Below are 24,434 nucleotides of genomic sequence, written 5' to 3' on the forward strand. Positions count from 1 at the left end.
ATTCCCAGCAATTCTCACTTTATAAAATGGTAATTTATCTAAACATTCTAGGCCTCACTCTGTATTCGATGGACGTCAATGCCCCTGCTAATACCACAAACACATCTCACACAGTAAGACACTCTGAATATCTCTATATTGCACGAAGGAGGATTCCTTACATCAAAAACAAACCGCAGAAAATAATTTAATCACATAATTCTGTGCGTCAGATTCATGTTAAACACTAATGGCCTTTGTTAGTGTTAACACTGGTTCCTGTACTCGGGTTTCTAGGATAGTCCGAACACACACAGACAGTATTTATTATGTTCACCCGGAGGTTGGTATGTTAATGCATCCACATTGGTTACAAGACCTTTGTGCACCAAGATGGCTAATTTAAGGTGCCATTAGGCTACACCAATGTTGGCTTTAGGTCCTCTTTGAAGTTTACGACCGGTTGCTGAGACCATCCAAACAGCTGCTCTGTAGTCTCTGTCTCAGAGTTACAGCTGTCGCTCGAGTCGTATGTAGTTGGAAAACACAGTTCACAGTAGGGTCTGTGACAATAGCAGAAGGTTTCCTCCGAACTGCTTGAGTCTGTCTCTGTAAAATAAGTTTGTGATTGTATCTCAGCAAAAGTCCCCAAACCATATGCCTCCTGTCCTAAGGGGCTGCTCCTTCTAACAGGAACAGATCTGCTTGAACAGTCTGGGACAGGCCTCAAAGACTTTGTGGTTAGTACACCTTTGTTGTCTTTGGTCTTCTGCTCATCTTCCACCTGGTCACCCAACTCTGTGGTCTGAGTTTTAGAAAGCGTGTTAATATAGGCAGGGTAACTTGTATGATCTTCTGCCTTACTATGACCCACCATGACCTGCCTCTCATCTCTAATTCTTCGGACCCCATTAAACCTGTTCTTGCTGCATTTGTCCAGGAGGTACCCAGCAGATGGAGGCACTGAGCTGGTAAAGTGAAAGGAAGGATGCCGGTTTTGTGGGATGTATCCATTACCTCGCCTACTACGCACCAGGGAAGGGGACAAACTCACACTTCCTTTCTGAAGCCTCCCAGAAGAATGTGCTGGAGTATCCATGTGGATACTGTGACTGGCCCTTCTTTGTCTTTTTGGAGATTGACACGCAAAGATTGGCAGAGTTTCTATACTGAGTTCCTTCAGAATCTCTTGGAGTTTGTCACTGCTAACATAGTTAATGTGTCTTGATAAGTGTTCCCAATCTTCATGAGTACTCTGTCCTTGTCTCTCTGGGCTGTGGCACTGATGTGACATTTTGTTTATAATGTTAATGTCTTTAGAGTTGCTTGGTAATCCATGAGGTGTGGAGGAGCAACCAGAAGGGACAGGATCATTACACTCTAATTCGTGTTTGACCTTCATTGGGTCAAGGGAGACATCAGTGTGTTTTTCAGTAGAAACATCTGTGGATTTCTCAATTTCCGCCTCATGACTCTGGTGTTCTCCTTTTCCAATAGTAGTTGTTGTATTGTTGGTTGGTTCAGATGTGGAAATATCAATGTGTTGGTGGGTCAATGTTGAAGCAGGGGGAGCAGATACAATGCCCGCTTCCATAGTCTCAAAACTTACTTCCGAATTCAGTAATTTTACCAACTTTTCCTTGGCACTGCTCACCTGCTCCTGAAGACTCTCAATTACTGCGTTTTTCTGTTGGAAAATTCAAACAACAATACTGTCACAGGTAGAAGAACATCTAGCAGAACTCATCATGATCAAGTTCAATATATTGTAGACTATCAAAGACGGTAAACTCGGCAAGTATGGAGGATGCAGAGAGAATCACAGGGAACTGATATCAATGTGTATACGGTGCAATCACAGGGAACTGATATCAATGTGTACACTGTGGAATCACAGGGAACTGATATCAATGTGTATACGGTGCAATCACAGGGAACTGATATCAATGTGTATATGTTGGAATCACAGGGAACTGATATCAATGTGTATATGTTGGAATCACAGGGAACTGATATCAATGTGTATATGTTGGAATCACAGGGAACTGATATCAATGTGTATACGGTGGAATCACAGAGAACTGATATCAATGTGTATACGGTGCAATCACAGGGAACTGATATCAATGTGTACACTGTGGAATCACAGGGAACTGATATCAATGTGTACACTGTGGAATCCCAGAGAACTGATATCAATGTGTACATGGTGGACTCCAGGGAACTGATATCAAGGTGTACATGGTGGAATCCCAGAGAACTGATATCAATGTGTACATGGTGGAATCACAGGGAACTGGCACAGTGATACACAGAAAAAAATGGCAGAGGAGGTTCACTAATTTGGGAATTGTGGATATAGACAAGAAAATAAATCAGCAAATGTTTCAAATTTGAGTATTATTGGCTAAAATGAGCAATTCACTGTTCGATTCTCCACATTCTGGATTTGTGAATAAACTCGAGTGAGACTGTAGTGGTGAACGGCTGAGCGTAAACCACAATAGAAACAAATACACAATTACATTGGCTCTCAGATCCAGGACACTCCCATACATAATCAGATAATCCCTCCTCTGTGCCTAGGAGATAAATGGATCAGGAACTATACTAATCTAATCCAATTATCTCCAAGCACAGAAAAACATACTTTTTCCCAAACACCCCAAAAATACCTTTAAAAATACATAAAACCCCACAAAAGTTACATCCCCTGATCTGGGTGACCAACATATCCAAAAATCACCCAGCTTAGTTCAGGAATTTTGTGGAAGTCATTTATCTGACTGAACGCATGCATGGTCCCATGCCCAAAACAGTTCCAGAGAATCAGGGCTTGTGGTCAGTCTAGTTCGGTAGTTTGAAAAACCGTGCAAACTACCAAACAAAGTCAATGTTCTTACCGTGGAGCTTGTTTCCCTTGTTCGTGGGAACATTTCCACCGAACAGTGTCTTTCTAAGTGCTATAGAACCGAACATGGTAGTCCAGCAGTGTTCGGGAGTTTCAGTGTCCGAAAATAGTTCCATGAACTCGACTACCAAACACTGCTGCCTGTGTTCAGTGGCGTACATACCAGGGTCGCAGGGGTCGCGGCTGCCACCGGGCCCAGCCCACCAGGGGGCCCGGCCGCCCCTGCGACCCGGGATGTATGCACTGGATACCGGAGCCGGAAGATGACGTCATCTTCCAGCACCGGTATCAGTACGCGGCGCGCGAGGGAGCTGAAGAGGAAGCACTCAGGGGAGAGTGCTCCCTCGCGCACCGGCCAGCCTGACTGCCCACCGGGTGACCGGCCCCCCAGGAGCCCAGCAGCACGACTGGACCCCAGGGAATCCCCTCAGCACTCCAAAAGGTAAGTAGGCTGGGGGGATTAAATTAAAAAAAAGTGTTAGTGTGTGTGTGTGTGTGTGTGTGTGTGTTACTGTGAGTGTTAATGTGTGTGTTACTGTGAGTGTTAGTGTTACTGTGTGTGTTAGTGTCTGTGTTAGTGTTACTGTGTGTGTTAGTGTGTGTGTGTTAGTGTTACTGTGTGTGTTAGTGTGTGTGTGTTAGTGTTACTGTGAGTGTTAGTGTTACTGTGAGTGTTAGTGTTACTGTGTGTGTTAGTGTTACTGTGAGTGTCAGTGTGAGTGTTAGTGTTACTGTGAGTGTTAGTGTTACTGTGAGTGTTAGTGTGAGTGTTAGTGTTACTGTGTGTGTTAGTGTTACTGTGAGTGTCAGTGTGAGTGTTAGTGTTACTGTGAGTGTTAGTGTGTGTTAGTGTTACTGTGAGTGTTAGTGTCTGTGTTAGTGTGTGTGTGTGTTAGTGTTAGTGTTACTGTGTGTGTTAGTGTTACTGTGTGTGGTTAGTGTTACTGTGAGTGTTAGTGTGTGTGTGTGTGTGTGTGTTACTGTGAGTGTTAGTGTGTGTGTTAGTGTTATTGTGAGTGTTAGTGTGTGTGTTAGTGTTAGTGTGTGTGTTAGTGTTACTGTGTGTGTTAGTGTGTGTGTGTTAGTGTTACTCTGAGTGTTAGTGTGTGTTAGTGTTACTGTGAGTGTTAGTGTGTGTGTGTTAGTGTTACTGTGAGTGTTAGTGTTACTGTGTGTGTTAGTGTTACTGTGTGTGTCTGTTACTGAGTGTGTTTGTGTTAGTGAGTCTGTTGGATGTCTGTTAGTGAGTGTGTGTTTGTCAGTGAGAGTGTATGTTTTGTAAGTGAGTGTGTATGTATGTCTGTCGCTGAGTGTGTCTCTGTCAGTAAATGTGTGTGTCTGTTAGCTAGCGTGTATGCGTCTGTTTGTGAGAGTGTGTGTGTGTGTCTTCAGCACTTACCTTTCTCCAGCGCCGGACTCCCTTGGCGCTGGGGATGCCTCCGCTGCTCAGCTCCGAATGCGCATGCACGGCAAGAGCCGTGCGCGCATTCAAACCGCCCATAGGAAAGCATTACTCAATGCTTTCCTATGGACTTTCAGTGTCTTAGAATCGCGGAAGCTCCTCTAGTGGCTGTCAGTGAGACAGCCGCTAGAGGCTGGATTAACCCTCAGTGAAACATAGCAGTTTCTCTGAAACTGCTATGCTTTTATCTGCAGGGTTAAAACTAGAGGGACCTGGCACCCAGACCACTTCATTGAGCTGATGTGATCTGGGTGTCTGTAGTGGTCCTTTAAGTGTGTGTGCATCTGCATGCACTAGTGTACATACCGCGGTCGCAGGGGTCGCAACCCTGCAACCCCTGCGACCAGGTGCCCGCCGCCATGTGTTGCGGCCCCGGCCTGCGCAGAGTATGCGTGCGGGGGGCCCACGGATCATTTTTCGCACCGGGGCCCCATAGGTCATGTGTACGCCACTGCCTGTGTTCATGCGTACAAGATGGCCGCCACCTTGTGGTCGTCCATAGAAATTGCGGCCACCCAGGCGAACACTTAGAACACCCTGGTGGAAAGTGTTACAAACTGTCAATTAGGCTTAACAAGCTCCCGGTGGTCTCTGGTTCGTGCGGTTGTTTGGTAACCGAACCATATCATACCAATTGCATGAACAGTCTTTTTAAATTATTTTAGCCAGGTCTATTGCAGGGGCCATAGTCCTGGGACAGGAGGCTGGCAAGCAGGCTCCTCCAAAAGCCTGTGGCGAGGTTCTGTTCGCCACAAGGTGAATTGGGTTGGAAGACATGGAAAGGGTTTGGATCAGTGCAATATTTTGGAAGAGTATGAGTTAGGTGGATGAAGTGGCATTGGCTGAAGTGGGGAAGATGGGAGATGTCTTGTGGTATAATTTGTTGAATTTTCGGGCATGTGACCAGGGTGGATGATTAAGGTGTGAGTTTGTAGAAGGCAGACTTACCTCACTAAGAAGTCTTCTCATTGATGTGTTCTCCCCAAGCAGCTGGTAGATCTGTTCCTCGCTGTACATGGATCTGAAGCTCCGGCTCGGGCTGTTAAAATATTTGGCCATCTGTACCGTGCTCTGACTTTGTTCCTCCTCAAATTGTCTCCACTGCAGTATCTGAGGGGCAGACAATTAAAGAGCTAATTATTACCTTAAACACATTCAGACAGCTATGATTGAACATTGGGTGGTCAATTTGTTAATTTTCTATATCAAGGAGTTCTGGATGCTATCATGGCCACAATCCAGAACACAGACCTACCAACCACTTCCTGCTCACACATTTTAGCATCTAACAAAGTAATGAGGAGCGGCTTTGGGAGAAACATAAATTACAAATCCTAAACCTCATCAGGGCCATTTACTAAACTATAGACCTTTATGGAAACAAACAATTGGGAGAAATTTGTAGAACTATTTAGGATATTAACTCTAATTTGTGCAACCCCAGCTAATAACTGAGCAGGATCATGTACTAAACTGGAGACCGTCCAAATCAATTGGAAATGGCCACAGGTGTCACCAAAGTTACTGTCATGGAGTAACACTTCAGGGTTAAGTTCTCAGCAGTGAGGAGCCTGACTCCACCCCCCTCTGACACAGCTCTGACAGTATTTAGGGAGACTGGGCCAGAGGGAGGGTGCTTGGTGATTGATTGTTTGAGCTAACGTGTGAGCTGCCTCCTGGAAGCTCCATAGGCTCAGCTACTGTGAAACTGGCACCAGACAAACCCTTCCAGCCTTCGAGCAAATGCAAGGATTGCTGCAAGCCATAAAGGATTACTGGAGAAAGGAAACTTTGCTACTTTACAAGTGGACAATATGTCTGGACTATTGGAGGACTACCCATATAAACCTTAAGTATATCTTTCAGCTAATTGATTACAAAATCATTTATTCTATGAACTGTTTCTTGCATTGCAAATACTTCCATTGCTACAAGTTATTAATCTCATGAAGGACAACTCCCATCATGCTTATTCACTATGAACTGTTCCTGCTTTGCAACTATTCTCAGCTAATTGATTATTGTTCCTATTGAATATTATTCTCATGAACTAATGTTACTTAATGCATCTCTGAAGGAATACTTGATACTGAACTTTGTGTTGTTGAATTACTTGCACTTCTTCTTATTGGATTATTGCCTAAATGCAATTCATTTAAGTTTAACACTTATTAAAACTTCGGTTGAACCAAGTTACCAGTGATTCTCTCTTTTCTTAAAGATTCTCCATTTCTTCACTATTGTAATTAGGGAGATTACAAGCTGCAGTTGAGTTCCAACCCAAATCACCCCTAGTAGCGTAACAGTTACTTCAAATGGGGTTCATAACAAGTGGTAGAAAAAAGATCTGTGCGCCTCCACATTAGCCATGCCACAACAGTGTGCCAGATTAATGCCCAGTACCACTAGGATGCACAGATCATTACAACCCTTACTGGATGCTAAGGAGACGCCTGGTATAATTCCATGTATAGTGCAACTAGTGACTTCCCCCTAGAAAGCCAGGTCATCCTAAAAGTGACAACTTAATAAAAAATAAATGCATTCACTAATGTCACTAAATATGTTTAAGGGAGAATTGAGATGCATTTATCGAGTTAAATTTACTAAACGTTCAGCATGGTCAAATGTTTTTGTTTTTTTCCCCCACATATTTTTGTCTTAAAAAAAAAAAAGTCAACATGGAAATGAAAAATAAGGCAAAAAGTTTTAAAACTGGGGGGGGGGGGGGGCGGGACCGGACCGCCATGCTGAGCGGATGCACAGTGGAGTAGCTCCTGAAGACTCCAAGTTTTTGGCCCTAAAAACCGGCAAAATATTTACTGAGAAACTGAAAGCTGTACCCCAGTGCAAGAAGCAACCCTGGTCCCGAGGAGAGGCTTGCTGCGAGGTTCCAGTCCCTCGGTGGGGCGATCCCAGGCTCACGCGATGGAGACCGCTCGGGTGGTGAGCTGGGTGGACGGCCGCTGCCCAGCTATCCTGCCCACCAGCGGCCGACATACCGGTGGGTACTGACCCCGAAGAAGGGAAACCTTATAAAGCATTGAACTACCCTGCCACACCGCCCAGCTCCCCTGGGACTTTTCACATGCTCAAGACAGGCACCCGGCTGGGTGATACTTATACACTGCCACCATACGGGACTATAAGAATAGTTGCAGCCATTAAGCACTCTGCCTTATTACAGTACCCCACACTGCACACTGCACACTGACCGGTTGGGTCGTCTTGCATGCTGACACGGGCTCTCGTCTGGATGACACAGGGCCAACATGGGGTGGTCATTTCAGCGTTGAAGCACAATCTCTATATGTATAAGCAACCTCTATGTCTTAGATTACTGTCATGGCAATATAACTACAATCTGATGTGCAACTAGTTGAGTTAAACGCAATTTTAGCCTAGCATGTTATACTATAAAGCGACAATTATTAGCTTGTTATCTTTATGTAATATAAAAAAAAAAGTGCATTGTCTATCTACCCCCCACTGTAACTAATGTTTAGAAATCAGCATATGGAATGCTGTTGGGGTACCATATGTATGCCTGTAACCATTATAAGCACTGCAAAAATAAAGTTGCTGCTGTATTATGTTTCCTTTTAAATAGTCCATAATTGGCGGTTCCTTGCTGGCGTCGATTCGTGTTACAGTTCCGCTTGCACTATTGTTCGTCTTTCTATAATTCATTTTTAGGACGATACCCGTCTAAGAACTATCTTAAACCATAATAAGAAGGATACTCCACCTAATATTGTATGTATATAACTGCTAAATATACCTTCACAATGCAGCCCATGGTTTAAGAGAATAAGGACCATACCACCTGATTAATAAAGGCACCTGGGAACCCCTGTTCATGTGCCAGACAATGGGTGGAGAGATAGGAGTGCAATGTAGTTGCAATACGAGGCTCTGGGGTCCAGAGGATGGCTTGCATTATTTTATAACCCCCTCTCATGCTGCAAATGAGGTGAGAGAATGCAGGGTGTGTTGTATCACCAGTGATTTCACGCGGTTTAGGAAAGCAGGCTGCTAGCTCTACTCGTTCCCTCTTTATCACTAGAAGACCCCTTACGGAATGATTTCTTTATTGGCTACAAAAAACAAACTATTCATTTCACTACACCTGCAAATGGGAAATAATTTGATTCTCAAATTCAACATTGTGAGATTTTTAGCAAACACTAACAGATATGGTATTTAGAATATTAATAAAACATTCAGCGTGATCTTTACATCTGATCACTATTAGTTAATAACCGGATTGGTTTATATCTGAAATGCACTTTTTATAGTGGCACATTCTTGATGACCTCAGCTCTATTTAAATTACATAAGATTCCACATGATGTATCCCTTAAAACGATCAACTAACAGCTTGCAGACTATAAGACATTGTTTCTTCCAGTTCCCCTACCTGTGGGATGAAGATCAAGCAGGTGATGGTGGTGGTACAGACGAGGATGCTCCCAGATGTAACGCCATAGACCAGGTTCGGCCATGTATGAAAGTAATGACTGATCAGGAAGACGATCCCTGTACCCAGCACCACAAGGGCAGTGCCAACCATGATGGCCAGCGACTGATTGACGGGTGGACTGCTGATATTGTTTGTCAGGCCAGCCAGGTAACTGCCATAAATAACAAGGGCTCCCTGGAATAGGGAAGATTAAAAACAGACTTTGAAATAAATGTGAAACCATTTTGAACAAACGTAGAGTGTGAATGCAGATAAAGATCAGCCCATCTAGTTAGCCCACAATATGAAAATCAGGCGAGTTTTACTTATTTGTTCCTCAGGAAATCCTTATATGCATCAATAGCACGCTTCAATTTCTTTACTGCGTTCGAAGAGCAAACCGGTCCTCAGTCCAAACCATTCAATTACACACTAACAGAGCTATACGCAAACACCAGATACTGCCCGAATAGACAACGTTTAATGAAAATGGCTGAGTTCTGGCCAAATTGTGACATATCACATTGACTAAAATCAATTCATGTAATTCAAACTCTAAACTAAGTATAAGATCTGGAATCTTTACTAAGCACCAATTTTAAAGGGACACTATAGGCACCCCAACCACTTCAGCTTATTGAAGTAGTCTGGATGTAGTGTCACAGTGCCCTTATTCCTGCAATTGTAATAACTGCAGTTATTGATTAACTAAAATAATTACCTTCCAAGGTTAACTCCACCTCTAGTGGCTGCCTACCAAAGAGCCACTAGAGGGACTTCTGGGTGGTTAGGGTGGTTGGTCGCCTAACTGACGCTGGATGTTATCATGCGCTGCATTATTTTACAGGCCCCATCTCATTGTGAATGAGGTATGTAAAGTAATGTGGGTAAACGGTCACTGGTGTCCCCCACCCACATCCATGGCAGGAAATGGTTTTATAGAGGTCTTCCCTAGCTTTGAATTGTCAATAGTGCATTCTGAGTAGATGTCTTCTAAGGCAGCCAAGCAGTGTGGCACTTGCATTACAAGCCAAACAATCAGAGTGAGACTTGCATGTATTACAACTAACCAATCAGATTGGGACTTGCATGTGTTACAAGCCAACCAATCAGGGTGGTGCCCTGCATGCATTACAAGCTAACCAATCAGAGCAGGACTTGCATGCATTACAAGCCAAACAATCAGAGTGGGACTTGCATGTGTTATAAGCCAACCAATCAGAGTGGGACTTGAATGCATTACAAGCCAAACAATCAGAGCGGGACTTGCATGTGTTATAAGCCAACCAATCAGAGTGGGACTTGCATGTGTTATAAGCCAACCAATCAGAGTGGGACTTGAATGCATTACAAGCCAACCAATCAGAGTGGGACTTGCATGTGTTAAAAGGCAACCAATCAGAGCGGGACTTGCATGCATTACAAGACAACCAAGCAAGGTGGGACTTGCATGCTGTCACGGAGTGTTAACCCTATCACACAGAGTTTAGAATAGCAAGGAACAGACAAATGAAATATAAACGTCTTACCGGGTCTTAGAGTGGCAGGACTAAACATTAGAGAAAAGCGTAGTCGAAATACGAGCCGAGGTCAGGGTAACGGAGAGACAGCGAAAACGAGAACTAGCCAGAGTGAGATACACGGTAATAATCAGTAATAATCAAAAGGGTTGAAGAGAAACTCAGAGTAAGGAAACAAAGCCAAGGTCAATACCAGAATACAATACTAATCACAAGGAACGCTCTAAAGGGTACTGGGAACAGAAACCACAATAGGGCACAGAATAAAGGGCCAGGTAAGTTTAAATACTTTTATTTTTAATTTAATTTGTCCACATCATGCCTGTGCCCCAAAACGTGTGTGAATGGGGGCGCCAGAATGACGTGGGCCTATGGGAGCCGACCGCAAGGTTAGGCTCCCATTTCTCCTTTAACCCCTTAAGGACCAAACTTCTGGAATAAAAGGGAATCATGACATGTCACACATGTCATGTGTCCTTAAGGGGTTAAGAATGTGGTCGCGAACGTGCCTATAGTGTTCCTTTTAAAATTTGTGCTTAGTTTAATAGCCCCCATTCGTGTGAAGCAGGTGGGGGCTGGAGGAGGAGACAATTTCCCCCCCCTGTTTATTATCTTAATAGTTGATCCACCGTGGTGGCAACGGGACCTTTTTGCATGGACCTCTTTTTTGGTTAGGGGGGTCATTTTTACAACAATGAGCAGCAACTGGCAGCACAGCGAGTAGGGGTATAAGGGAGACTTTAACCTCCTTCATGCTAATATGGGGGTCATATTGACCCCGATAAAGTGTGGGAGTGGGCATGGGGAGGTTTTAGGAACTTAAATTTATACATATTACAAGGAGGGAGCCAGTAGCTGCCTGCTTGTAATAAACTAAACAAACAAAGAAAGACTGAATTGTAATTCAGTTTTCATTCCTTCTTTGTAATTTATATTTGTCTTTCTGACAAATGGACGAATAACCAAAATTGGGTGTGAAATTCGAACAATAGCAAATACCCAAGTGTACAACTGGGCATGCATGTGAATTTCACAGCACAAACTAGTGTGGGCAGAAGAAGCCCATACGAGACACGTCATCCAGGATACACAAAGATGGTGGCGCCTAGGACATAGATTCAGAGAAGAAATAAAGAGGTGAAAATAGGTGAAATGGGGGACTTAAAGGCATTTAAGGGTGACTAGAGGGACCATGAAATGTAGAAGAGTCGGGAGGACGGTTAACAAAAGAAATGGATTCCGCTTTAAATAGTTTGAAGAATGTATCAGTCCATGGCCCTGCACTGCACCGAATGGTTTTGACCCATTTGTTACGGGGCCATTCGACCTTTAGTATATAACCTTGTAAGAGTGTGCTTGTACTCAGATATGAATTGTAGCGGAATGCAGTAAGCCTGTCCTGTAAAATGCCTATGTAACTGTATTCAGTATATCCTGCCTATGTTAATTTTCCTATTTGTTATATTCTATGTATTAATCGTATGTTATTCGGTAGTTTCCATCCGTACAATATGCATATGGAAACTACCGAACTAAGGGACCACCCCAGAGAGAAGTGTGTAGGCAATTAAGGTTCGCATTCTTTCTAACCGCAGGTTAACAAGCTCGTTAGGATTGTATCTGGGTGGCCGCCATTCGGTATGCGTACACGTGGCGGCGGCCATCTTACGCATGAAAATCTCAGCTGTGTTTGGTCGTCGAGTGTCTGGAACTCAAATCGGACACTCAAACAACCGAACACCACTGAGACCTCCAGAGCTCCATAACTGCCGAACGGAGAGTCCTAACGAATCCCCATTCGGTAGAAACAAAGTACCGAATGAGGGAACCAATATCCAGGTGAATTGAAATGCGGATGGCGAATATAATTGTATGTTTTTACTGCCGAACGGAGACCGACCGCAGGGCCCAAACACATGGAACCCTTTTCGGATACCACCTCGTGTGCGGTCGGTCAAACTTCACCCTCCACCTAACTACCGAGCCACTGGTCCGATCTGGGTGAATTTTGGATATGATAGTCACCCAGATCAGGGCTACCTAGTACCCTAATATTTAGCTTATGTGTTGGTTTAGGGGTATATCCATGTTTGGGGTAAAATACTGTATAAGTTAAGGGGATTATGAGTCACTCTGAGGGGAGGAGATGTGTGGGAGGTAACAAGTACTGTATTGGTTACTGTCCTAATTGATGTGAATCCCTCCCTTGCATGGGAGCATGCTTTATAAGGAACCCTGGAATAAAAGATTGTCAGTTCTGCTCCTGAAACTGTGTGTCGTCCAGTTATTGGGATTGCTGTTGGGATATTGATGTACCTTTTTACCTGCTGGAAACTCTGCTGTGGATTTACTATTGACTTGTTCCTGAGCCTCACTAGGATCTTAAGTGGAGAATAGCTGTGGGAAATCAGCTCTCCGCTACATGAATCATTCACATTCTATGACTAGAAAGTTGACATTTTCGAACTAAGCTTTATTTTAACTTTTGCTCAAATTAAATGATTCTCTGATCTGATGATGTTTACCATGCACAGAAAGCTCAATGACCTAGTAAAGCCGCCCCGGACATTAGACGCTGTGTGGTTACTGTTTGTGCTCCCTTGTACTACAAAAGTACAACATTCTTAATTCAATCGAACAAGATGCCAAACAGTGTGTCAAAGGTATACACACAAGATCCAAAACCCAACGCGTTTCATGCATCAGCACACGTACAAGGATATTATCAGTATCCCACACATAAAGAAATCCATCCACCAGCGGCATCACCCATATAAACACAGCATAAATAGAAACCATAACACAGCTCTGTAGTTCTCTTTGCAATACAGATATTAATGAAGTTCGTGTTTGCATTTTTATGTTTTTTTTTCTTTTACCTTAAAACCCCCAAGAATGCCAATCCAGAGATCAGTGTAGACCGAGGCGCAGATGTTTATCCTGGTGACGGCACAGGATGTCCCTCGATCTGCAGACTGGGCACAGAAACAGTGTGAGCTTTAAAGCAGATATTGGTAACCGTAAATAAATAACTAATATCGCTTCATGGTGACAGCAGTACTGTGTACTGATCCAAGAATTGTATAGTATAGTGAGTACTGATCCCAGTATTGTTTAGTATAGTGAGTACTGATCCCAGTATTGTTTAGTATAGTGAGTACTGATCCAAGGATTGTATAGTATAGTGAGTACTGATCCAAGGATTGTATAGTATAGTGAGTACTGATCCAAGAATTGTATAGTATAGTGAGTAATGATCCTGGTATTATACTACAGTATATAGTACAGCTTGGCTCTTTCCTCTGCAAAAGTTAATTACTTCAATACCCTCATAACCACACTCTCCCGCGAACCCAAACGACTATTTCACACATTTAACTCTCTTTCTCTGCCTACTAACTTGACCACCTCAGACTTTGCAACTCACTTCACTGACAAGATCCCTGTGGCAAACCTAGCCACTTCAGACTATAGAACTGTGTCTTTAAAGGTTGTCCTAAGCACTGCTGCCATATTGTGTTTAAATGTAATTTGCTTTCTGTATTGAACTGTATGGTTGCCTGTATTCGTATGCTAGCAGCCGAAAGCTGCTAGCATTTATATGGTGGTTTCACGAACAGCAACTTTACCGGCTGTTCGTGAAATGAAATAAGTACCGAACCCAAGCCCACACACTGAGGGTCGTGTGGCACCAATTAACAGATTGCAACATTGTTGCAATCGGTAGTTAAGTGCTTTCCTGGGTGGCCGTTGTTCGACTACCGACCACGCGGCGGTCGGCCATCTTGGATCCTTTGTCTCCCCAGCGGTGTTTTGTCGTTGAGTGCCTGGAACTGAAAACGGCTACTCGATGGCACGAACACCGCTGTACTTCCAGGCCGTTCGGGAGCTCCGGTCTTTCCCTATTGTGGTTCCCCATCGGTGTTCGGTACTTTCAGACGATTTTAGTAATAAAGTGTATTTCGTGCGGCGTTCGGTCGTTTTAGCTGGGATCTGAGCGATACTCACGAAATGTATACTCGGACCCCAGCTATCTACCGAACATCCGTTCGTGCAAATAAAGTGAATATTATTGAAGTTATAGATTTTCATGTGAATTGCCGGTTCTGCTGCACGGAGGGATAATCCACTTAACGGTGTATTTCAGTGGGAGTGTCCCTCTCGTGCAGCAGTGCCTGATGGGAGAAATGCTCCAAATGTTAAGTCCCCCATGTAGTCCCCTACTGTATTACCCTTACTATGTCAGTAAGGAAACCCCTTGCATGGGGACTTGCATAAATACTGGAAGCTGTGAATAAAGACCTCAGTTGACTCCCAGAACTGTGTTTCGTCCGGTTACTGGGGGATTTGGGATATTGCCTTACTTTTCAGCGCTGACTGTGGATTTACCCTTAATACCAGCGGAGATCGTGGATTTTAATATTGCACTCCGCTACAATCCCTACAATCAGAAAAGAGATCTCTCATCTTTCTTCCCCTAACTTCACTCCCTCTGCTGTTCTATGTTCATTTGCACCCGCTACACTGGAAGAGGTTTCTGCTCTGCTGCAGTCCTCCCGCCCCACCACCTGCTCCCTAGATCCAATTCCCTCGCATCTCATCCGTACTCTGTCTTCTTCTCTTTCTCCACCTCTCACTAAAATTCTCAATCTCTTTCTCTCTCCTCTGGTATATTTCCATCGCCCTTCAAACATGCAACTGTAACCCCAATTCTAAAGAAGCCCAATCTTGACCCTAACTCCCCATCCATCTATCGTCCTATCTCGCTACTGCCTTTTGCATCCAAGATCCTTGAAAGAGTTGTGTATGCGAGATTGACAGTCTTCCTCGAGTCACACTCTCTGCTAGACCCCCTTCAGTCTGGTTTCCGCGCTAAGCACTCTGTGGAAACGGCACTGACCAAAGTATCCAATGATCTACTCGCTGCAAAATGCAGTGTAGGGAGTAATGCTCCCTGTTAGTGAATACAGTGTAGTGAGTAATGCTCCCTGTTAGTGAATACAGTGTAGTGAGTAATGGTCCCTGTTAGTGAATACAGTGTAACGAGTAATGCTCCCTGTTAGTGAATACAGTGTAGTGAGTAATGCTCCCTGTTAGTGAATACAGTGTAGTGAGTAATGCTCCCTGTTAGTGAATACAGTGTAGCGAGTAATGCTCCCTGTTAGTGAATACAGTGTAGCGAGTAATGCTCCCTGTTAGTGAATACAGTGTAGCGAGTAATGCTCCCTGTTAGTGAATACAGTGTAGCGAGTAATGCTCCCTGTTAGTGAATACAGTGTAGCGAGTAATGCTCCCTGTTAGTGAATACAGTGTAGCGAGTAATGCTCCCTGTTAGTGAATACAGTGTAGCGAGTAATGCTCCCTGTTAGTGAATACAGTGTAGCGAGTAATGCTCCCTGTTAGTGAATACAGTGTAGCGAGTAATGCTCCCTGTTAGTGAATACAGTGTAGCGAGTAATGCTCCCTGTTAGTGAATACAGTGTAGCGAGTAATGCTCCCTGTTAGTGAATACAGTGTAGCGAGTAATGCTCCCTGTTAGTGAATACAGTGTAGCGAGTAATGCTCCCTGTTAGTGAATACAGTGTAGCGAGTAATGCTCCCTGTTAGTGAATACAGTGTAGCGAGTAATGCTCCCTGTTAGTGAATACAGTGTAGCGAGTAATGCTCCCTGTTAGTGAATACAGTGTAGCGAGTAATGCTCCCTGTTAGTGAATACAGTGTAGCGAGTAATGCTCCCTGTTAGTGAATACAGTGTAGCGAGTAATGCTCCCTGTTAGTGAATACAGTGTAGCGAGTAATGCTCCCTGTTAGTGAATACAGTGTAGCGAGTAATGCTCCCTGTTAGTGAATACAGTGTAGCGAGTAATGCTCCCTGTTAGTGAATACAGTGTAGCGAGTAATGCTCCCTGTTAGTGAATACAGTGTAGCGAGTAATGCTCCCTGTTAGTGAATACAGTGTAGCGAGTAATGCTCCCTGTTAGTGAATACAGTGTAGCGAGTAATGCTCCCTGTTAGTGAATACAGTGTAGCGAGTAATGCTCCCTGTTAGTGAATACAGTGTAGCGAGTAGTGCTCCCTTTTAGTGAATACAGTGTAGCGAGTAATGCTCCCTGTTGGTGAATACAGTGTAGCGAGTAATGCTCCCTGTTGGTGAATACAGTGTAGCGAGTAATGCTCCCTGTTAGTGAATACAGTGTAACGAGTAATGCTCCCTGTTAGTGAATACAGTGTAGCGAGTAATGCTCCCTGTTAGTGAATACAGTGTAGCGAGTAATGCTCCCTGTTAGTGAATACAGTGTAGCGAGTAATGCTCCCTGTTAGTGAATACAGTGTAGCGAGTAATGCTCCCTGTTAGTGAATACAGTGTAGCGAGTAATGCTCCCTGTTAGTGAATACAGTGTAGCGAGTAATGCTCCCTGTTGGTGAATACAGTGTAGCGAGTAATGCTCCCTGTTGGTGAATACAGTGTAGCGAGTAATGCTCCCTGTTGGTGAATACAGTGTAGCGAGTAATGCTCCCTGTTAGTGAATACAGTGTAGCGAGTAATGCTCCCTGTTGGTGAATACAGTGTAGCGAGTAATGCTCCCTGTTGGTGAATACAGTGTAGCGAGTAATGCTCCCTGTTAGTGAATACAGTGTAGCGATGTTTGAAGTGCAGGAAGCAGTTTGTAGTTAAATAATGGGAGTTTAATCAGAGGGACTAGTAGACACAGATTATGTAAAAAGACTAATTGTGGAGCAAAGTTCTGTAAGTGGAGCGGTTGCCAAGGAAACTGATGACATGTTCATGCTGATTGCTCGTGTTAATAATTCTTTATAAACATGACCCCCCCCCCTCTGAGGCTCACTCACCCTGATAGTGGCAGAAGCTGTCCGGACACAAAGCACGGGGTCAGACAGGACCCAGATTAGGAGCAGCACAGAATCGACAAACAGGAGCAGGCCAACGAGGGCCAGTAATGTCAGGTCTTTTATAATCTGGAGAATGAGGAGATGGGCACAGGAGGGTTAAATACAGATATCCACCATTCCAGGAATCGTAATACCGACTATTTGATTAATTTATGTTATTATTAGGACATTCTCTGAATGTTTAATAGAAATATTGGAAGCCGACATGAAGTAATGAGAATAAAGAGAGAAAGAGAAAAGTACAGATCAAAGGAGGTTTTGTTTTACCCAATTCCCAGTTTTTTTTTTAATATTCTCTTTATCCCTAAATTTAACAAATATGTATTTGTGAATTGTGAATAATATAATTAATATAATTAAACGTCGAAATCCACACATCTTAGCCCCCTGTCAGTCACTGTTATAAGCCCCGCCCTTTATACCTGTCAGTCACTGCTATATGCTCCGCCCTTTATACCTGTCAGTCACTGTTATAAGCCCCGCCCTTTATACCTGTCAGTCACTGTTATAAGATCCGCCCATTACCTTGTTATAAGCCTGGGGTAGGCTACCTGTAGCACTCCAGAAGTTGTAGGCTGCTTCTTACCTGATGCTTTATGGGAATGTAGTCGACAACATCTGGAGTGCCAAATGTTGCCTCCCCCAGGCTTATAACAATGGCTGATGGGGAGCTAAGATGGAGGCGCCCAGTTACAGGACAGAGCGTATAACAATGGCTGACGGGGAGCTAAGATGGAGACGCCCAGTTACAGGACAGAGCGTATAACAATGGCTGACGGGGAGCTAAGCTGGAGGCGCCCAGTTACAGGACAGAGCGTATAACAATGGCTGACGGGGAGCTAAGATGGAGACGCCCAGTTACAGGACAGAGCGTATAACAATGGCCGACAGGGAGCTAAGATGGAGACGCCCAGTTACAGGACAGAGCGTATAACAATGGCTGACGGGGAGCTAAGATGGAGACGCCCAGTTACAGGACAGAGCGTATAACAATGGCTGACGGGGAACTAAGATGGAGGAGTCCAGTTACAGGACAGAGCGTATAACAATGGCTGACGGGGAACTAAGATGGAGGAGTCCAGTTACAGGACAGAGCGTATAACAATGGCTGACGGGGAACTAAGATGGAGGAGTCCAGTTACAGGACAGAGCGTATAACAATGGCTGACAGGGAGCTAAGATGGAGGCACCCAGTTACAGGACAGAGCGTATAACAATGGCTGACGGGGAGCTAAGATGGAGGCGCCCAGTTACAGGACAGAGCTTATAACAATGGCTGACAGGGAGCTAAGATGGAGACGCCCAGTTACAGGACAGAGCGTATAACAATGGCTGACAGGGAGCTAAGATGGAGACGCCCAGTTACAGGACAGAGCGTATAACAATGGCTGACAGGGAGCTAAGATGAAGACGCCCAGTTACAGGACAGAGCGTATAACAATGGCCGACGGGGAGCTAAGATGGAGATGCCCAGTTACAGGACAGAGAGTATAACAATGGCTGACGGGGAGCTAAGATGGAGACGCCCAGTTGCAGGATAAAGCGGTGTGGACCGCATGGTGAACAAGACGAGAATCAGACAACGGTACAAGAAGGAAATCTGCGATTTCATTGTCTGATTCCTCGTCATGTAATATTCTGCCCTCTGAATATATTATTATCATTTCGCATGGTCAGACTCGCTGGATGCTAATACCAATTATTATCTGTAACTAATTCTGCGCTCTCAAAATAAAGTATTAAAACATTATTTTTTAAAAGTTTACACAAGTTCTAGGTCATTTCCAATATATTATTATAATTGACAGTTTCTCTGTAATGATGGGATATTTAATATATATTTTTAAAACGCCATGAATGCGCTTCCTAATAAATTATGCCAAAATACTGTTTGTGAATGGACTCTCACTCACCACTCTCTTATCCGGGACGCGGTGTGAAAACACTCTGTGGAGTCTCCAACTCTTCCCCAGCAGTGGCCCAAAGATTAGAGTGAGCCCCACATACAGGAGGCTGATTCTCACCTGGAACACAGAGAAATCTGAGATTTAGACAATATCTGGCGTGATAGTCCGATCTGCCCACCAACACGTCACGGAGCAGACACCTTGCTCCATGTTCATCATTTACTGGAAAACCATTGAATGTCACAAGGGACACAACATGTAGGTATAATAAAGCCGTTATATTGTCATAACTCCCTAAATGATCAACAAAGAGCAGGAGGATCCATGTAGAATATTGGGAAGGAGGGTGGGTGTAGGATAGATGATTTCAGGAAGCCGTGTGAAATGTAGAGCAGTATTTCTGTTTTTGTGCGCTGTTCCTGTAGCTGTATTATGTATATATTTTGCTTGTTACGGCAGCCCCACTACTTGGAAATGTTCCGAGTGTGCCCCAATTCCCATTGTTTCTGGGTATAGCCAGGGTGAAAGCTATAGAGATACGTTAGCAGAGTGAATTGCGTAGCCTCCACGTACACTGCTCTGATGCAATATGGTTGTACTCACCTGGACGATAGTTTCCATGGAAACAGCAGGCTCTTGGACCACAAATAGGAAGGCGCTGATGTAACTGAGTGCGCTGCCCACTAAAATGACCAGGTTCAGATTGGGACTAGACATCTTCACAATCCTATGACAACATATCACAAAGCATTTACCATAAATACCCACACGGCCAGCGACGCACAGCATTCACTGCAAGAACCCACGCTGCCAGCCACGCACAGCATTCACTGCAAGTACCCACACTGCTAGCCACGCACACCATTCACTGCAAGAACCACACTGCCAGCCATGCACAGCATTCACTGCACGAACCCACACTGCCAGCCATGCACAGCGTTCACTGCAAGAACCCACACTGCCAGCCATGCACAGCGTTCACTGCAAGAACCCACACTGCCAGCCATGCACAGCGTTCACTGCAAGAACCCACACTGCCAGCCATGCACAGCGTTCACTGCAAGAACCCACACTGCCAGCCATGCACAGCGTTCACTGCAAGAACCCACACTGCCAGCCACACACAGCGTTCACTGCAAGAACCCACACTGCCAGCCACGCACAGCGTTCACTGCAAGAACCCACACTGCCAGCCATGCACAGCATTCACTGCAAGAACCCACACTGCCAGCCATGCACACCATTCACTGCACGTACCCACACTGCCAGCCACGCACACCATTCACTGCAAGAACCCACACTGCCAGCCACACAGCATTCACTGCACGTACCCACACTGCCAGCCACGCACACCATTCACTGCAAGTACCCACACTGCCAGCCATGCACAGCGTTCACTGCAAGAACCCACACTGCCAGCCACACAGCATTCACTGCAAGAACCCACACTGCCAGCCACACAGCATTCACTGCACGTACCCACACGGCCAGCCACGCACAGCGTTCACTGCAAGAACCCACACTGCCAGCCATGCACAGCGTTCACTGCAAGAACCCACACTGCCAGCCACACACAGCGTTCACTGCACGTACCCACACTGCCAGCCACACACAGCGTTCACTGCAAGAACCCACACTGCCAGCCACGCACACCATTCACTGCACGTACCCACACGGCCAGCCACGCACACCATTCACTGCACGTACCCACACGGCCAGCCACGCACACCATTCACTGCAAGAACCCACACGGCCAGCCACGCACACCATTCACTGCACGTACCCACACTGCTAGCTACACACAGCGTTCACTGCAAGAACCCACACTACCAGCCACACAGCATTCACTGCACGTACCCACACGGCCAGCCACGCACACCATTCACTGCAAGAACCCACACTGCCAGCCACGCACACCAATCACTGCAAGAACCCACACTACCAGCCACGCACACCAATCACTGCAAGAACCCACACTACCAGCCACGCAGCATTCACTGCACGTACCCACACTGCCAGCCACGCACAGCATTCACTGCAAGAACCCAGACGGCCAGCCATGCACAGCATTCACTGCAAGTACCCAAACTGCCAGCCACACAGCATTCACTGCACATACCCACACTGCCAGCCACGCACACCATTCACTGCAAGTACCCACTACCCACACGGCCAGCCACGCACACCATTCACTGCAAGAACCCACACTGCCAGCCACACAGCATTCACTGCACGTACCCACACGGCCAGCCACGCACAGCGTTCACTGCACGTACCCACACGGCCAGCCACACACAGCGTTCACTGCACGTACCCACACGGCCAGCGACGCACACCATTCACTGCAAGAACCCACACTGCCAGCCACACAGCATTCACTGCACGTACCCACACGGCCAGCCACACACAGCGTTCACTGCACGTACCCACACGGCCAGCCACACACAGCGTTCACTGCACGTACCCACACGGCCAGCCACACACAGCGTTCACTGCACGTACCCACACGGCCAGCCACACACAGCGTTCACTGCAAGAACCCACACGGCCAGCCACGCACACCATTCACTGCAAGAACCCACACGGCCAGCCATGCACACCATTCACTGCAAGAACCCACACTGCCAGCAACGCACAGCATTCACTGCAAGAACCCACACTGCCAGCCACGCACACCATTCACTGCAAGAATCCACACTGCCAGCCACACACAGCATTCACTGCAAGAGCCCACACTGCCAGACACACAGCATTCACTGCACGTACCCACACTGCTAGCTACACACAGCATTCACTGCACGTACCCACACGGCCAGCCACGCACAGCATTCACTGCAAGAACCCACATTCACTATAAGTACTGACAGTGCTCCGCTACTAACCTGTTTCCTCGGAAGCGTAGGGTGAAGATGAAGAAGAAGATTGAGAGAAGAAGGCCACAGGTGAGAAGTGACCCAGACACCCCCAAGGCAGCCGTGGAAATGGGCACTCTTTCTAGTGGCTCCTGGAGAAGACAAACAGAGTCACAGTATGCAAATATGATTATTAGAAAGCCAGATAAAGGTCATTTATTTAAACTTGGCCATTAGATTTTTAAATATTGGTTGACCACCTATTGTACCAGCTACTGTTATACGCAAGTGTATATTCCATATTATTATATAACTTGTCCTAACTCTTGGAGACACCCAGTTACAGGACAGAGCGTATAACAATGGCTGACAGGGAGCTAAGATGGAGACGCCCAGTTACAGGACAGAGCGTATAACAATGGCTGACGGGGAGCTTAGATGGAAACGCCCAGTTACAGGACAGAGCGTATAACAATGGCTGACGGGGAGCTTAGATGGAGGTGCCCAGTTACAGGACAGAGCGTATAACAATGGCTGACAGGGAGCTAAGATGGAGGAGTCCAGTTACAGGACAGAGCGTATAACAATGGCTGACAGGGAGCTAAGATGGAGGCGCCCAGTTACAGGACAGAGCGTATAACAATGGCCGACGGGGAGCTAAGATGGAGACGCCCAGTTACAGGACAGAGCGTATAACAATGGCCGACGGGGAGCTAAGATGGAGACGCCCAGTTACAGGACAGAGCGTATAACAATGGCTGACGGGGAGCTAATATGGAGACGCCCAGTTACAGGACAGAGTGTATAACAATGGCTGACAGGGAGCTAAGATGGAGGTGCCCAGTTACAGGACAGAGCGTATAACAATGGCTGACAGGGAGCTAAGATGGAGACGCCCAGTTACAGGACAGAGCGTATAACAATGGCTGACAGGGAGCTAAGATGGAGGCGCCCAGTTACAGGACAGAGCGTATAACAATGGCCGACGGGGAGCTAAGATGGAGGAGTCCAGTTACAGGACAGAGCGTATAACAATGGCTGACGGGGAGCTAAGCTGGAGGCTTTGCTTTCAATTAGTTGACTTTGGCCTCGAATTTGAAATTCTCCTTGAATTCACTTTTAATACTCCCTTTAGTAAATAGCTCTGTTCATTTTATTTGTCCTATCTCACTAATTGGTTTTAATGTTTTTTTGGTTTCTCTGATAATATACTGATTGCGTTAATCTCTTCACGCATATTGTGTTCTCATTAATGTTGGATGATGCTGGGAAATTTGGTCCTTACTTTAAATGCCCTGCACACTTCCTGGAGAACCCACAGAGCCTCCTCTCTGTCCAACGTGGAGGCCACATGGCTCTCAGCCAACAATTCAGAACAATTCAGGGCTGACTCCATCTCCTGACTTCCTTCACATCCACAGGCCTTCAGGAAGCGGCATTCTTAGCTCATAGAGTCTCGCACTCAGCAACATGGAGGACGCAATGGGTTTAAGTCTTAATTCCACCAAATGTCATTACTGGTGAGGAGAAACCTAGAGAACCAGTGTTGGGCCCGCTGGAATCCCATTAGACTTTGCTTAGAATGATCTATGGAGCCACATGGAATTACAGTCTAATGAAGTCAATGTGAATGGCACTTCTAACGCCAACATGAAATGCTGGATTCATTGAGATAAATGGTTACAATCCAAGGTGGTTTAAAATGGAGCTGGATGTTAACAGAAATTGACTGGGTGATCCTTCCCTGTGTATGTCCATGCAGTACCCCAGATTGTTCACTAGATGGCAGGCTATGTCATTGAGTATCCTCAGGTTGGGCTGGTCAGAGTGGAGTTCAATAGAAATTCTGAAAGAGAGACAGACAGTGAGATTCATGTAACAAATCCTATTTATACAAAGCTTGTGAGCTGGCTGCTACTGCCATTCTGCCAATGGACTCCAACTCACAGCACGCTGAGGGAGCTTTTTAGCTAAAGCCCTGCACTTTGCCCAGCCGTGCTCTTAGCAGAGAGAATGTCCAGAAACCTGATGGCAGAGATTATAGAACAGAGAGAATCTGAGCTGACACTCTGTATCCTCTGAGGATCTCTCTGGACTTGGTGTTAGACTATCACCATCCATATGTCAAACTCACTAATGACTTCCCCCTATTATTCACCCGCTCTCCTACTGTCCATCCACCAGCCCCCCGTATCCATTCACCCTCCTAGTGTCCATCCACCAGCCCCCTGTACCCATTCACCCTCCTAGTGTCCATCCACCAGCCCCCTGTACCCATTCACCCTCCTAGTGTCCATCCACCAGCCCCCCGTATCCATTCACCCTCCTACTGTCCATCCACCAGCCCCCTGTACCCACTCACCCTCCTAGTGTCCATCCACCAGCCCCCCGTATCCATTCACCCTCCTAGTGTCCATCCACCAGCCCCC

General features: G+C 45.7%; 1 protein-coding gene across 1 annotated transcript; it reads right to left on the reverse strand.

Moving 5' to 3' along the window:
- Nucleotides 1-302: 302 nt before the first annotated feature.
- GPR156 (G protein-coupled receptor 156) lies at nt 303-23,401 on the reverse strand. Its single transcript, XM_063441871.1, has 9 exons — nt 23,291-23,401; nt 22,036-22,154; nt 19,757-19,880; nt 19,160-19,270; nt 17,187-17,312; nt 13,214-13,309; nt 8,773-9,009; nt 5,301-5,462; nt 303-1,666 (listed from the first exon to the last, which is right to left on the reverse strand). Exons 1-9 carry the CDS (start codon nt 23,399-23,401, stop codon nt 398-400), a joined length of 2,355 nt encoding a protein of 784 aa, XP_063297941.1. The 3' UTR covers nt 303-397.
- Nucleotides 23,402-24,434: the final 1,033 nt, after the last annotated feature.

Source organism: Pelobates fuscus, chromosome 1 (assembly GCF_036172605.1).
Source record: "Pelobates fuscus isolate aPelFus1 chromosome 1, aPelFus1.pri, whole genome shotgun sequence".
In the NCBI taxonomy this organism is placed as follows: Eukaryota; Metazoa; Chordata; class Amphibia; order Anura; family Pelobatidae; genus Pelobates; species Pelobates fuscus.

What these genes read in the sequence shown, in the direction of transcription:
- GPR156 (XM_063441871.1), bottom strand. Translation starts at nt 23,401, where the DNA reads ATGGAGTCAGCCCTGAATTGTTCTGAATTGTTGGCTGAGAGCCATGTG. An exon ending in AAGTGTGCAGGGCATTTAAA is followed by an intron (nt 22,155 to 23,290) that starts GTAAGGACCAAA and finishes CTTCTCCAGGAG; the next exon opens with CCACTAGAAAGAGTGCCCAT. An exon ending in CTACGCTTCCGAGGAAACAG is followed by an intron (nt 19,881 to 22,035) that starts GTTAGTAGCGGA and finishes ATGTTGTCATAG; the next exon opens with GATTGTGAAGATGTCTAGTC.